At 44.7% G+C, this 16,262-nt stretch overlaps 1 protein-coding gene across 2 annotated transcripts in view; it reads right to left on the bottom strand.

Annotated features, from left to right (window-relative positions):
* The window catches only part of ABHD12B (abhydrolase domain containing 12B), a 30,792-nt gene extending 17,131 nt beyond the window's left edge, over positions 1–13,661 (bottom strand). Inside the window, exons 1-5 of one of the 2 annotated variants that reach the window (XM_001102076.5) lie at positions 13,219–13,424; positions 7,381–7,508; positions 6,412–6,514; positions 4,690–4,809; positions 1,379–1,409 (exon numbers count right to left, since the gene is read on the bottom strand). In XM_001102076.5, the coding sequence (XP_001102076.2) occupies positions 1,379–1,409; positions 4,690–4,809; positions 6,412–6,514; positions 7,381–7,508; positions 13,219–13,322 (486 nt within the window). In that variant the 5' untranslated portion in view covers positions 13,323–13,424. Of the gene's footprint in view, positions 1–1,378; positions 1,410–4,689; positions 4,810–6,411; positions 6,515–7,380; positions 7,509–13,218 lie in introns of both variants that reach the window. The other variant, XM_001102161.5, reaches the window with a different exon arrangement.
* Between the last annotated feature and the right edge of the window lie 2,601 nt (positions 13,662–16,262).

Raw genomic sequence — 16,262 nt, 5'->3', positions numbered from 1 at the left:
ACTGCCAGGATTCTGGGCCCCACTAATATCGTTTGACCAGGAAAGAACTCCGAGATGGGAGCCAGCATGTGGGAGGAGAGACCAAGTCCCTGTGGTCAACAGCCGGTCACCTGCAGCGGAGATGACCTAACCAGAGGGTGGAAGAGGATAAACAGGCAGCTTGCTCAACCAGTTCTGAGGAAGATATGGCTAAGTGGAAAGCCTGCCGTCTTCTGCATGCCTGGAAACACAGGGGCTGTCCCAACAAGCCAGAGTCATGCAGCAGGGAGTGAGGAGAGCAAGTGTGGCCACCATGCTACTCTACAAAGCCTTACATGGGCTGAAGCCAGGGTTTCAATGACTTCTTTTTTGAGTCAGGGTCTCCTCACTCTGTCGTTCAGGCTGCAGCGTGGTGGCACAATCCTAGCTTATTGCAGGCTCAAACTCCCAGTCTCGAGTAATCCTCTCGCCTCAGCCTCCTGAGTAGCTGGAATTGCAGGCAAGTACCACCACATCCGGTGAATTTTAAATTTTTTTGTAGAGACAGGGTCTCATGAAGTTGAGACCTTGGTCTTGAACTCCCAGTCTCAGCCTCCCAAAGTGCTGGGATTATAGGCGTGAACCACTGCACCCAGCCTTGAATGACTTTTAAGAGCAGACATTCTGTGTCTTTAGCCTATAACCACTAGAAACTAAAAAGGTTGCTTCTTTTAAAAGGAGTGACCATTGTGCACCTTAATAATACTCTCTCAACCCAACCCCCAGCCCTCGGAGAAAGCAAATAAAAATGTCAGCCGGGTGAGGTGGCTCACGCCTATAATCCCAGCACTTTGGGAGGCCGAGGTGGGTGGATCACCTGAGGTCACGAGTTCGAGCCCAGCCTGGCCAACATGGTGAAACCCTGTCTCTACTAAAAAATACAAAATTAGCCGGACGTGGTGGTTGGCGCCTGTAATCCCAGCTACCCTGGAGGCTGAGGCAGGAGAATCACTTGAGCCTGGGAGGCGGAGGTTGCAGTAAGTGGAGATTGCGCCACTGTACTCCAGCCTGGGCAACAGAATCTCAAAAACAACAGCAACAACAACAAAGCTCTCTCAACCCATCCCCCAGCCCTCAGAGAAAGCAAATAAAAATGCCTTCGCCTCCATTTGGCAATGAGATTATTAAGTTCACGAAGGTACTTAGGGACCTAGAGAAGCTCAGTTCTGTTTTGATCAGTGTAGGAGCAGAAGTCCACCGGTGGGACTTTGAGCCCCAGACACCACAACCCACCCTGACCAGTACCCTAGAGACCTCTCAAAAGACAACCACACGGAGGGCCTGAGGACAATCTTATGACTATCGAACAGCATTCATGAGGACTTATGAAATGGGTGCTTTGAGGCCGCTTCAGACATACCTTTACTAGCTTCAGTCTGTGAGAAGCTGCCCTGTGAAGGAAGTTTAAAAAAAAAGCAAGAATTAGGAATGATGTTGACAAGTTCAATAACAATCACTGTCTGCTGCTGGTATCTGAGCTCACGCCTTTCTCTTTCAGGTTGGAAGAATAAATAACTAGGAGAAGGGGGAATGCTTTCTGGTGTCAGAGCCAGCTCAGATGTGTCAGGGTGAATGATCAATGGCTCCCCACTGGGCCGGCGTTCCTCTCGGTGAGGTCTGGCCAGATCTTTGTAGCGCTTCTCAATACAAGCATTTGATGAAGCGCTGATAATCCACCTTTTTTCACTTCTACACAGTAAAACTTATTTCTAAGAATACTCTTAGAAGCTAAAGGAAAATAGTTTCCAGAAAGTGACTTTCAGAACAAGGGATGATGTCGTCAGGCTGCACTAGACTAAGATTTGCCTATACCCTGTCCACTCTGCCATTTAAGTGCAAGACGAAGTGAAGGGGAGAGGCTCACAGCCCTGTAGGCACCAAAATTATTTTTCCCCAAAAATAGTCTGCTTTATGTTAACCACATTAATAAGCAAGCATCAAAGATCATTCAAAAGACAGAGACTTTTATTATGTCGCCATACTAATGCAACCACAAATTCGATTTTATTTATTTTATTTTATTTTATTTTATTGAGACAGTGTCTCACTGTCACCCAGGCTGGAGTGCAGTGGCATGATCTCGGCTCACTGCAACCTCTGCCTCCCAGGTTCAAGCGATTCTCCTGCCTCAGCCTCCCGAGTAGCTGAGATTACAGGTGCCTGCCACCATGCCCGGCTAATTTCTATATTTTTAGTAGAGATGGGGTTTCACCATCTTGGCCAGGTTGGTCTTGAACTGCTGACCTCGTAATCCACTCACCTCGGCCTCCCAAAGTGCTGGGATTACAGGCATCAGCCACCATGCCCGGCTCACAAATTCAGTTTTATTATGATGAAGTACAAGGTTCTTTCCAGAATTTTTAAATTTAATTGTATTGTAGATGCTATTTTAAGTTTGTGAATAAGAAGTTAGTAGTTGTAATCTTTATTGTGACTGAGATTTCTGTGTAACATTTGTCAGAATAAGATTGGACCTGTATTTTCAGGAAGAAGCCTGATGGTCTTTGTGACCTGTTTATTTTTTTTAGAAATTAATAAAATTTATTTTTAAAACAGTTTTAGGTTCACCACAAAATTGAACACAAAATGCAGAGTTCCCATATAACCCCTGTCCTCACTCACACACAACCTTCTCTCCCTATAAACATCCGAAGCACCACAGTGGTACACTTGTTCCAATCAATTAACCTACATGGATACATTATTATCATCCAAATTACCTAGTTTACATTGGGGTTCACTCTTGGTGTTGGATATTCTATGGATTTTGACCAATGTATAACGACATGTATCCACCATTGTAGTGTCATCCAGAAGATTTCCACTGCCCTAGAAATCCTCTGTGCTCTGCCTATTCCTTCCTCCCTAACCCGCCAAGCCCTGGCAACTACTCATCAAAAGGCAGAGAATTCTTAAAAGTCATTTATTTGAGTTCTATCTTAGAGCCATTACATTGGCTAAGATAGAATGTATGTATATGTATGTATATGTAATGTATGTGTGTATATGTATGTGTATGTAATGTATGTATGTATATGTATGTATATGTAATGGAGCCTTTTGAACTTCTAGTTAAGGCTATGAACCCATTTCCCACGAAAAAATGTACCCATACTTCAAATTTTATGTACAATTGTGGAGAGGAGTTCATGGGCCTTCTGGGGCTTCCACAGATCTCAAGTCTAGAGCCACTGCTTTTGATGCCTCGACAGGTTCCCTGTAATCTCCCATTTGAGGAGAGTACTGTCTGGTACTCATTACTTGCAGCTCAGGACTGCTGATAGAAAACTCAACTTCTGGACAGAGAACAAAAGCAAGCTGCGTCTGATCCCAGAGCCAGGAAATCTGGGCTCATTGAGGGCACTTATGGATTTACACAGAGGGGCAGACATGCTGTGTGATCCACAAGGTCCTTTAAATAAATACATTGTAACATCATGCCCAAGTTTACAAAATCAATACAAAGTTAAACTATGTAAAAATGCTGGGTTTCGGGCCTGGCACGGTGACTCACACCTGTAATCCCAGCACTTTGGGAGGCCGAGGCGGGCGGATCACGAGGTCAGGAGATCGAGACCATCCTGGCTAACACAGTGAAACCCCATCTCTACTAAAAATACAAAAAAATTAGCCCAGCATGGTGGCAGGCACCTCCAGCGTAGTCTCAGCCACTTAGAAGGCTGAGGTAGGAGAATGGTGTGAACCCGGGAAGCGGAGCTTGCTATGAGCCAAGATTGCGCCACTGCACTCTAGCCTGGGTGACAGAGTGAGACTCTGTCTCAAAAAAAAAAAAAAAAAAAAAAATGCTGGGTTTCACAGGAAATTTCAGTAAATGTGGCTCTAAAATGTACACATCAAGAAAGTCTCTTGAGAAAAGGCGAGTCTTGAGAAAGGCAAGTCACCTGCCAGAAAAAGACGAGGAGGAAGGGAGTCACAAGCAGGTGCTCCTCCCCACGTGGAGAAGATCTGTGGGTTTCCGAGGCACATCGCACCTGCCCCAAGCTGAAGGGGCACAGTCACAGCGGGTGATCATCACCCAGCATAATTACACAGGCCCAGAAGGGCTCTGACAGCACATCAAAGGGGAGCCAGACTCCTGGGAGATGTTCTTTATTACAAAGCGAGGTTGGGACTACAGAGAATGGGCTGAGGTATGGCTATTCTAGATTAGAATTAGTCAGACGGTCCCCAGTACCTGTGGTCAGAATTCCATGTGACCTCTCTTGAGGAGTCATATTTTCAGCTAGTAACATTAAAGTTAAATAAAGGACTCTCCCCTGTAGTGTTCTGAAAAATCTCTCATCTGGAAATGGCTCTTCCTCTCCCCCATAATGCGTGCCTATTCCCTTTCCCGTCATTCATGGGTTAAATCCATCATTTCAGACACTCTTAGGGAGCGAAAGAATCACTTTCTTTAAAATCAACATCCAACTTTTGGAAGAGTTATTCTTTTCTCCTTCTTAATTAGGGATCCACATTATTCTATATATAGAATAATCTTTTCAAGCGAAGCTTATTGCCAGAACACCCTCAGATTTCAACAAAGGAAAAGAAATATGTGAAGGCATGCCTACAGAGTTAAAAACAGAGCCCTGTCCTTCTTCATTCCCCCGTGGGGCTGAAATGCGCTCAATCTCTTGAAAAAAAAAACACGTAAGCAGAGCCACTGACCTGTGTTCTGCACTGCCATGAAGATAAACAACGATTGGGTTCCCATCGCGAAGGGCTGCTTCGTACCAGCAACGGTCCTTCCCTTTGGCTTCCTCCTCCCGGCAGCTGGGGACCGTGTGCCTGAAGAGCAAGGGAGGTTTAAACAAATGTAGTAAGAGGAATTATCTATCCTTGCCAAAGGCTGAAGCTCTCCTTATGATATATATACATATATTTTAATTTTTTATCTGAGTAATATATGCACATGGTAAAAATAAAAATCTAACACCACAAAATGTCTTATGATGAGAACCACTACGGCCCTACCCCATGTCCCCATGCACAGAGACGCCTTTTAATGACTTACTGATTTAGTTCTTCTGACTTCTGCACCTGCTAATTTTCCAAGACTGCTGTTCTTAGGTACATTGAAATTGTTTTTTAAAAAAGGGAAACAAGTAAAAGATAATAGATATTTACCATCTGCCGTGAATTTGGCTGAAGAGACAAGTAGGAAATAATTTAAAAAGAAACCCGTTTATGTAAGAGAAAAGAACTAAAACACTAAACCATTTTGCTCCAGAAACCAAGTAACCTTGTGATTTTAAATGTCTGCGTGAGTTCCATTTTCTCCACTTTGTTAAACCAACAAATGCTGCAAATGTGAACACTGCCATATGACATGTCACCATGGGATGTGGGGAACTGGCTAAGGGTGACAAATTTTCTGTCCTCTCCATCATTTAAGGGCAGAAAGTCTGCCATCATCCCCAGGGCCTCTGTACTCAGAATACAGGCACTGCTGCCTGCTGGATGAGCTGATCTTGACGAGGTAGCTGACTCACCAAACCAAGGACCAGTGGGGCAAAAGCAAAGAATAAAAAGATTTCTAAATTCCAGCACTATTGGATGAACTGTACCCTGCAGAATAAGAAGAAGTTACGTGTTGGTTCTTAAACATTTTATGATCAAAGGTTTGAACTCAGGGAGATGAAATAGAAAACAGATCACTGGAAACTTGGCAGCCAAGAATGAGTATTACAACTAAACAGAAGAAATGGTAAGGTTAGCATTGTAAGACAATAGAATGTTCATGACGTCATCTGACATATTTACTGAATGTCCTTTATGTGCCAAGCACTGTGCTAAGCAATGAAAACCCACCAACAAAGTCTATCACCTGCTGAAGTTACAGTCTTGTAAGGAAGACAAATATTAACCAAATCATCACACAAACATTTATTTCATGACAATGGGAATAATTGTCAAAAGGGACAAGCATGGGTGGCCATGGCAGCACATACCTAAAATGGGCAGTGAGGAAAGGCTTTCCTGAAAATTACCAACTGAAGTAAGATCCAATAGATGAGTAGACAGTTAGCAAGGCAAGAAGAGGGAAGGCAGGGAGCTGAGAAATAGAAGGAAGCCTTGAGGGCAGAGCGTGTCCTGGGAAGGCAGTGTGTCTGGACTTGAAGGCATGAAGGCAAAGGTGGTATGGAATAAGGCAGAAGGGGTGGGTGAGGCCAGAAGCCAAGGCAACACTTAAAAGTCTATACTCCAAAGCAAAATTCTTAGAAAGCAAAATCAAGCAAATCAACAGAAGAGGAAGGTATAGAAAACAGCCTCCAGGTACCTCCAGGAGCACTGACCTCTCCATGGGCGGGGAACACAGCACTGCTCCTCTGCGTCCTAACAGGAAAACCTGTCCCATCAAGCAACCCAGTGTCCCATCCGTGCACTCACCAGATCCCTAGCATCACCCCAGGTTCAACTCTCAGGTAGAAGTTCACTGTGTGAGGAATCTTTAACTCTGGTTTCTTTAAATCCACAAGAAATGGGGCTTTGACTGGAAAGTAAAAATCATTATCAACTCCAAGAATCAAATTCCATGCCTTTTAATCACAATCAAAGAAAGGAATTAGCCTACATAGGTTAACAGGCTTCTAAGTTGCAAGCTACTACACTAAACTCCTAGCAGAGTATTTTACTTTATCAACTAGGACTAGCCTGCAGAAGAGGGGAAAAAACAAAAACCCAAAAGCTAGATTTTAAAATAGCATCAGTGTGGTAGCTCATAATACAGAAACAGAGTAATTCAATCCTTATCCTTGTCTCTGGCTAAAAGCAGAGGAGACCATTCTCCTAAGAAGGTAAAAAGGCCTAGAAGAAAATAATAAGTATTCTGATACTTCAGTGAAACCTAGTCATCAGTCAACAGGCAAGAAATGTCCAGAATTCACACACACCAGGAGGCAAGCAGGTAAGAACTAGAAGGACTGTGTTAAATTGACTAACACATAGCTCAGCAGGAAAAAAAAAAAAAAAAAAAAAACCAGAGGAAAAATAGATTCCTTACCTCAGCACTATTCTCTCTCTCTCTCATCTTTAAGGGATGCAGATAAGAAGAGGAAGGGGAAAGGCAGAGAATACAGTAAGCAGTTAGGTAACCATATTAACAATGAATTAATTTGAAGTCAGCTCTTGAATGGAACCCTCACCCACAAGGCCATGCATCTCTCTTTACTTCCAACAGTTTGCAGGGATTCCTGCTAGACTTCAAAGTCAATATTAAACAAGTTTCAGACCATTTCAGTCTAGCCACAATTTTACAGCTGACATGTCTTTTCACTACGTCACAACTTTAAGGATAGTGAGGTCTTTATTTGGGGAAAAAAAAATATATAGGCAAATTTATGGAAGGTCCATACTTACAAAAATTAAAATAAATTAACATGTCTATCAGAGGAGGGAAAACATGTTCTTTTAAGGATTTACTAGTAAAACTGTCATACAGAGCAGCAATTTTTCGTCCGAGCGTTGAACAGGAGTGTGGAAAAGATCTGCAAGATATTGGGAAACACACAAGGTTTTCGAAATTAATCCAATTGTCTTGGTTTTTTCTTTTTCTTTCTCTTTCTTTCTTTTTTTTTTTTTTTTTTTCTTTTTTTGGACAGAGTTTTGCTCTTGTTGCCCAGGCTGGAGTGCAATGGCAAGATCTCAGCTCACTGCAACCTCTGCCTCCTGGGTTCAAGCAATTCTCCTGCCTGAGCCTCCCGAGTAGCTGGCATTACAGGCACCCGCCATCAGGCCTGGCTAATTGTTGTAGTAGAGACAGGGTATCACCATGTTGGCCAGGCTGGTCTCGAACTCCTGACCTCAGGTGATCTGCCCCCAAATTTCAGAGACTAACAGTGGGAATTCCATCCAGGTCAGTTGGTATTTAAGCAAAATCTTTTTACACAATGACATGGAATTATCTATACGGCATGTCAAGACTGGGACTAAGGGGAAACCAGGTAAGAAGAGCAATAAGGCAGGGCCCCAACCAGCAGCTGAAAAAGCCAGGACACGGCAGGGACAGGAGGGGAAGGGAAATGTTTGCACCACAGCCAGGTTTGGTCCCTTACTGTAGCCCCATAGAAGGCTGAGACTGGACCCCAAAGTCACCAGTAAACAGGATTCAGACAGTTTAACAGCTGCCACAGTTTTTAATTATATCACAATTCTGCACTATATGTGTTAGCTATTCTTATCATTAGTCTCAGGCAGTGAGGGAATAATCCTTAGATCCTCTATATTCTGGCCGCATCTTAGGAGAAATGAACCAGTGTTAGAAGACCCCACTTCTGAGATGAGATCCCTGGAAGAGAGGGACCCATGAGGCACAGGGCTGGAGCTTGGTCAGGGAGTGGGATGGGCGCGTGCACATCTTGCCTACACTATTGTTCCCTGTGACACAAACCACCCAATCAGGAGCTGTCAGCACACAAGTGACGATTTGTCCATGAGGGGTCACTAAGGACACTTCTGTCTCAAGCCACTTCTCTTGTGAGGGTCTTAGAGAAATGAGGGATACAGGAGGTCAATGTCATCACCTCCTGCTTCCAGTTTTTGCCCACATTAGCCATTAAATAAGTCCCTTTCCATGTCGTGAGAGGTCATTGTTAAGACTGTTTAACATAATCAAATGGTAAGGTCGAGAGGTTAGAAAGCCTTTTTGATAAATTGTCTCCCCCTGCCCTGATTTCTCTGCCAGACCAGAGGTATTTTTGGAAGATAATTATTACCTTTGCTTTGCAAATGAGACTGGAAAGTTAACTAATCTTTCCAAGGTCGCAAGCCAATGAATGGCAGAGCCGCACATACCCAAGTCTGTCTGATCCCATAGTCCTGTAAGGATCTCCAGGATGTCACAGTCCTGGTGACATCCATGTAAGCAGAAATGAACCCCAGGAACAAGGCTGACCTCTGGCAAAATTCTGCTGGTAGACAATCTTGTTTTAAGATCTCTTTCTGCCCTTAGCCCTCCCAGGGTCCGGTCCTTTCTTCTTTCCTCCTTCCTGCTCCTGTATTCTCAGGAGCCCTCTGATAACAAAGTCATCAAAGAAAGACCTCTAAAAAACTTAACTCCCCCAAAGTGTTAATGAATTAAAAATCAGAGCACTTATATGTGTTTGGAAGAGACACAAAGAGAGAAGATAATGAATCTTTGATGAATTTCCAGCAGTTCTGCAAGAAGTGGAAAAGATATGTGGGCTAAGGGTAATGGATAGATTTTTCAAATACATCATACACAGGCAATTGCCTACTCATAAAATCAGAAAGAAAGAAATGAAAATGATTGTTTCATAATACCTTAAAATAGCACCCCACCACCCCCGCCATGAAGGCGGCAGGAAGGAGAGGACATTGTTGTTCTGATTTTAGAGATAAGAAATCAAAACCCAGAGAAGCCACTTTGAGCCACAGATCAAGCCCAAATGGACAGAATTGAACCTGAGGCTGAACTGTGCCTCCTTCCAGCCGCTGGCTCCTGCTGGCTTCCCTCTAAGCTCCCCTCACTCACCTCCACCCTGCCTGTTAGTCTCCCACTAAGCTGTCTTTTGAAGGTAGGCAGGGTAGTCTCCCGCTAAGTTATGTTTTGAAAGTCTGCTTGGGAAGCAGAGGCAGTAGAGGGAAATGTGTGTCTGTTTTTAAGGAATAATTCATACAGAATTCTTCTCTCAAATAGCTCGAGGCACTTCTCTGAGATGCACTGCAGGAAGAGAACAGAGTGACCAGATCCTCCGAGCATCAATAATGCAAAGCAGCTTCTTTTAACTAAGGGGTTGTCAATTTGACTTCCCCTAGATCAGTAGGGGATCAAAAGTCACCAGTGGCTAATAGACCTTATTTGAGCAGAGGATGCAGTTTCAGCCCAATCCCCACTAACGGCCAGCCACATCAAACGGCCACCTTGGTGCTTTGGTGTTCTTTTGCTTGCCCTTTGATCAGCTGCAGCTGTAACTGCACAGCATCCCGCAGGGGCCTCAGAACCTCACTGTATGATTCTTACTGGTGGAAGCTGGTGGAGTCTGAGCTGCTACAGGGTGAATCACTCATGCTCAGAGGTTTCTGCAAACCAACTTTGGGAAGCCCAAATCTAACTACATTTACTATTTCAAATATTAAGACATGTACCTTCAACCTATGTGCCAATTCATTCAGTCGACATTTGTTTGTCACCAACCACCAGGAGACACCCTCCCAACCAAATACCCTCTTCCTTCATGGCCACGGAAGTATCTCTTTCTTGTCAAAGTCTCCTGGAGACATCATCCTATGGTGACCTCTCCTCTCTTGTCTTTCCTCTCACAAATAATAACGGGGCCTCAGCTGGCCTTGAATTGTTCTCTGATGGCTTTCCCATTATTAGCCCTATCTTCCCCACTCTATCAGGCCACAGACAACAAGAACAACATGGCATAGAATGCTTCCTTTACACTTCACTCTGTCCAGCCCAGGGCTGAGCTCAGCAAATATTTGTTGACGCGTAGGTTGAAAATGGAAAGAAAGTGCATTTTATTTTGTGAGGGAAATGGAGACAACATTTATTGGTAGCTTTGGAGGAAAGAGCAAGGACTTCATTTTCTTTTTTTTTTTACTTAGAATTGCAAATGAATCAATGTAAGCTCCACAGAGCAAGGACTTTTGTCTGTTTTATTTACTGCTGTGTGACCAAGACTAGAATAGTGTCCAATAGATCATAAAGAACCAACCCTGTGGAAAGAATGAATAGATTTATCAGCCTACTCATGGACATTTCCTGAGCACTATCTAGGATTGTAATGACTTGGGGTGGAATAGGGGGAAATGAGGAGGAAAATAAACCTTTGGTTTCCCCCAGCTTCCTTCTGGAGCACTTTTTCCACTTTTGTTTTTATTATTATTGTTATTATTTTTTTTTTTTTTGAGATGGAGTCTCACTCTGTCACCCAGGCTGGAGTGCAGTGGTATGATCTTGGCTCACTCCAACCTCCGCCTCCCAGGTTCAAGCAATTCTCCTGCCTCCAGAGTAGCTGGGACTACAGGTGTGTTCCACCACGCCTGGCTAATTTTTTGTATTTTTAGTAGAGACGGGGTTTCCCTGTGTTAGCCAGGATGGTCTTGATCTCCTGACCTCGTGATCCGCCCACGTTGGCCTCCAAAAGTTCTGGGATTACAAGCATGAGCCACCACACCTGGCCCCATTTTTCTAATTTAAAGAAAACCAGTTGTAAGGTGGAGACTTACTCTCCTTGGCCCATCCACCTTAAGCAGCAAATGGATTTGATAAAAAAATTTATAATATAAATAACTAGATTCCCAAGGCATTAAAAAAATGGCCATTGAAAAAATCATATGAAAAAATGTTCTTCTTAGGTCTCACAACACATCTCACTAGTTCCCGGGCCATGATCAGGGCCAGGGGCATGACAAGCCCTCCATGAAGGTTTGCTCATCTAAACGAACCCGGCTCCAAGAATCAAAGAGGACTTGGGATGGTGGAAATGGGTGTGGGCCTCAGCCTCAGCACATCTTACATTAGACCGATAATCTTCTGCTCAGATGAAGACATGCGCTAGTATTTTATTCAGGAAGTGTCTCTTGAGACTTTTTTCACCAGTTAGTAAGGCAAGTAATAGATAGTCCCCAACTCCCCATCTCCCACTCCATTATCAACAAAGTGGGTTACTCTCTATGAATGTGAAGTGCAACTTTGATTCTCTGCCTAATAAATGCCATTTACTGCCAAATAAATGTTAAATAATCGGCCATCAATTCCACAGAGATCGTCAAAGTGAGAAACATTAGATGTCAACTTTCCCAGAATCCCCACCTCTGGGAGAGAAGTCCTGTTAATATGCAGTTGACAAGTGCAATCAGGACATTCTGCCAGGTGTTCAGATCCAACACAGAGCTGGAAGGCATGGGTTCTAGGTGACTGGGCCCCTGCAGAGCTGCCAGCACTCTGTTGTCTGCAACAAGAATAAAAAAGAATAGAAGAGAAAAGAGGCCAGGTGCAGTGGTTCACACCTGTAATCCCAACACTTTGGGGTGCCAAGGCAGGTGGAACCTGTGAGCTCCAGGAGTTTGAGACCAACCTGGGCAATGCAGTGAAAACCCATATCTACAAAAAATACAAAAATTAGCTCGGTGTGGTGGCAGGCACCTGTAGTCCCAGCTACTGGGGAGGCTGACCTGGGAGGATCACTTGAGCCCTGGGAATGAGCCAAGATTGTGCCACTGCACTCCAGCCTGGGCAACAGAGTGAAACCCTCAAAAAAAAAAAAAAAAAAAAGAGAGAGAGAGAGAGAGAAAAGATCCCTGTTTGTCCTCATCACTCTGTCTGGGCACTCCAAAGTGAGGTCTCCTGTGTCTGGATATTATTTTTGGATATTTTATAATCAGCACAAATTAAACAAAAGGAATAGAAAGAGGGAAGTGAAAATGCCAATACCTTCCCACACCAACAAAACTAAATGAAATACCCACATATCCTGGGTCCAGGATCCCCAACCAATACTTGGCTTCATTGCGAACAAGATTGGCAATATGTTGCTGGTGGATTCCGGTAATTTAAGATTACTGTTTAAACCGAGGATCCATGAGAGAAACAAAACGGAAACAAAAACCAAAACACCCACTGATACATTTCAGATTTAAACAACGTAAGAACTTGGTACAGGTAATACCAAGTTATGGTTTCAACACACTGTATACGTCTTTAGCATACTGGAGGTGTGTTCTTTAAATACGTGCCAGGGAGTTCACACTCAGGGAACTAGGTAGGGATTTTCTCATCCTTTTCCACCTACACAGATAGGCCCTTGACCTAAGAGAACCCCGTCCAAGATTACAACATATATTACTATTGTCACTATTACTAGTGTCATTCAGATCCATCTTGTATGTTAGCTAAATGGTCAGATAATAGAGATTGGTATAGGAATCCAGCCATCTCCCTGACATCTGTATTTCAGACGCCCCCAAAAGTTATAACTTCCTGAAATACCAAACCTGAGAGTATCGCTGGTCCAGGTTGGGACTGAGGCTGAGGATACTGAGGGCAATCAAAGAGCCCTAGAGTTCGCAGGTGGCCGCCGAGGTCCCCCGGGAGCCACAGTGCCGGGCCTTGGGCCCGGGCCGGCAGAGGGGATTAGGCCTCGGCCGCACCCTCGCCCCCTGCCCCATTCCCGCGCAGCCCGAGCCGTCGGGGCACGGCCAGAGGTGGACCTGGCGCGTACTCACCGCAGGTTGCGGTCGACCATGTCCCACCAGGCGGCCACGCAGCCATGGGCTGGGGGCCCGGGCGGCTCGAGCGTCGCGGCAGCCTGGCAGTCCTGCGCGTCCATCCCGTGCAGTGTCCAGAGCCGCCGCCACCGCCGCGGGAGCTGCAGCCCGGAGCAGCCGCCCGCGACCTTCCAGCCCCGGCGGCGTCGCGCCCGCCCTCCTCCCACGCGCGGTCAGGCCGGCTGGTGCGACGCCAGAGACGCAGCCCCAGGGTGCGCTCCGCCCGGATCCGCCCGCTGTTCGCGTCCACACACACACACACACACACACACACACACACACACAGAGAGAGAGAGAGAGAGAGAGAGAGAGAGAGAGAGAGAGAGAGAGAGAGAGAGATCCTACGCTTATAGCTAGCTATGCAACATTTTATTTTAGATTGATTTCCATCATACATCTGTGTGTGCGCGCGGGCGGGAGGCGCGCACAACCCAGTAAAATATGTTTTCACCATGGTACTAACACAAAAGTTTGACAGCCACAGCTTTTGATTTTCACGAAGACTATAAGCTTTCCCCTACTTAGATCCCACTTTTTTCTTTTTCTCTTTTTCTGAAGCCTCCCTGTCTCCAATTCCCCATCCACCCCCAACATCCTCACAGCCTCCACCCTGTCACCCTTACTATAGAAATAATTTCTTTGGCTCCCTTTAACTAATGATGTGTCTGTCCATGTGGGGTTATGAACACAATTATTCTATGTAGCAAAAAATTAAGACCTTTTTGGTATTTTGTTTACGTACCAGCATGTAACAAAACCTCACCATTGTACCAAGGAGTTCACACCTTGAAACTTTGACCTTGGTACAGGTTTACATCTTGGTGCATGTTTACAATGTGCAGCTGTCTCCTGGGAGCAGGAACTGTCTACCACAGCTGCTCTAGGGAAGCCACGGCACGCACGTGTGGAAACAAAGGAGGAAGAAAGAGAATGAGGTTTTATTTGGATACATTCGGATGCCAGCATCAAGGCTTCATCTTGGAGGCAAGGTGCAAATCTTAAGAGGTGGAATGGGTTTTTTGTAGTGTCTGTGTTCAGAGGGCACAGCAGGGGGCTGTCAGCGCCAGAGAGTGCGTGGAAACCCATCTGCTTGAAGACAGTAGGATGGTCTGGGGGAAAATACCCACGCTTCTCACGAAAGGGCAGTTTTCCTTGAGGACAAGTTCATTTCATGGAACTGTCAGGGCAAAGAGGGATTTTGTTCACTGCCTGTTACACTCTTATACTTGCTCTGGGAATGTTTATTTTCTCTTTCTTTCTTTCTCTCCTTCCTTCCTTCCTTCCTTCCTCCTTCCTTCCTTCCTTCCTTCCTTCCTTCCTTCCTTCCTTTCTTTCTTTCTTTCTTTCTTTCTTTCTTTCTTTCTTTCTTTCTTTCTTTCTTTCTTTCTTTCTTTCTTTCTTTCTTTCTTTCTTTCTTTCTTTCTGTCAGGGTCTTACCCTGTCACTGAGGCTGGAGTACAGTGGTGCAATCATAGCTCACTGTACTTGAACTCGCTTCAACTCCTGGGCTCACACAATCCTTCCACTCCAGCCTCCCAAGTAGCTGGGACTACAAGCATGCACCACAATGCCTGGCGTGCACGCACGTGTGTGTGCATGTGTGTGTGTGTGCATGCACGGGTGGAGGCACATGTGTGTATAGAGATGAGATCTCACTATGTTGCCCAGGCTGTCAAACTCCTGGCCTCAAACAATTCCCCCACTTCAGCCTCCCAAAGTGCTGGGATTACAGGTCTGTGTCACCACACCTGGCTGGAATGCTCAGTTTCTGATTCACACACATCAAGATAGAAGAGGAATTAGCTCAGGAAGGACCAGTAGGATCCAAGCCTGACTGATGAGCCAGCAACAGGTGGGTTTTCACAGAGCCACACCCTGCATGATGAGAAAGCTTCAAGCAGATGTCGATTCTACCCCTGGAGTTCTTCATAAGCTTGGTCTGGAATCTCACAGAACTTGTTCAGGGAAGCTCTGAATGCGACTCTGGGGCCATGCCATGTGGAGATGGAGGGATCAAAGATGGGGAGGAGAGGTAGGAGGAGAGAAGAACAGCTGCACATGGTCCCAGGGTCTATTTCCATCTACTTGCTCAGGTTGAGAGAGGATATTTCCATCTACGTGCTAGACGAACAAAGAAAGTTGTAAGCCCCAAGTCTAAGGATGTGTTTGAAATGCTCAGCAAAAATCTCTGAAGTCGGAAATCACTATGGCCCATTTTTTGAAAGGTTGCATAAGACTTTAAAAGAAGGCCTTTCCCAACATAAATAGCCCCTTTCAAATGACACATCCTGGAAATCAGAGAACGAAGTCTCCAATATGATTTGATAGAACCTGAAAAACAAAATATTCGTTCATTTATCCAGCACTCATTTACTGAGCACCTTTTAGGTGCCAGGTACCACATTGGGCACTGTAGGGATACAAACCAGGATCCCAGCTGGTAGAGATTCATCTCAGGATGAACCATGAGAACACAGAACAGGAAATGAAAAGTGTCTTAAGGGTACAGATTAGATAAGGGGATGGCAGAGACTGGAGATGGGGAGAGAAGGTTGACTACAAAGGGGTGTGAAGAGACATTTTAGAGTGATGGCAATAGTCAACATCTCAAGTGTGGTGGTGGTTACTATAAATATCCACCAAAACGCATATAACTCACAGGTGAATTTAACTGAATAACCTCAATAAACCTGACTTTTAGAAAAGTGACCTAAGAAATGTACAGATAAACTGTATAAATGAACATGTCCTATGTCATGTTGTATACATGTTAAGACAAAGCTGATGGTACAAATACATCAGAAACCAACAGTTGAATGTTATTTGCACTAGCAGAAAAATAAGTCTTGATTGGAGATAGATTAATTTGACCACCTAAAATTATTCTGGAAAAACAGGGAATGGGGAATAAGACTGACCACCTCTCAGCTGCTGCATAGCTGTGAATGTAAACTGCTGGTAATAAGGCAGTTGGGTGTTGAAGAACTAGATATCTTGAAAAG

This window comes from Macaca mulatta, chromosome 7 (genome assembly GCF_049350105.2).
Source record: "Macaca mulatta isolate MMU2019108-1 chromosome 7, T2T-MMU8v2.0, whole genome shotgun sequence".
Lineage (NCBI taxonomy): Eukaryota > Metazoa > Chordata > Mammalia > Primates > Cercopithecidae > Macaca > Macaca mulatta.
This window is presented reverse-complemented; position numbering and strand designations above follow the sequence as displayed.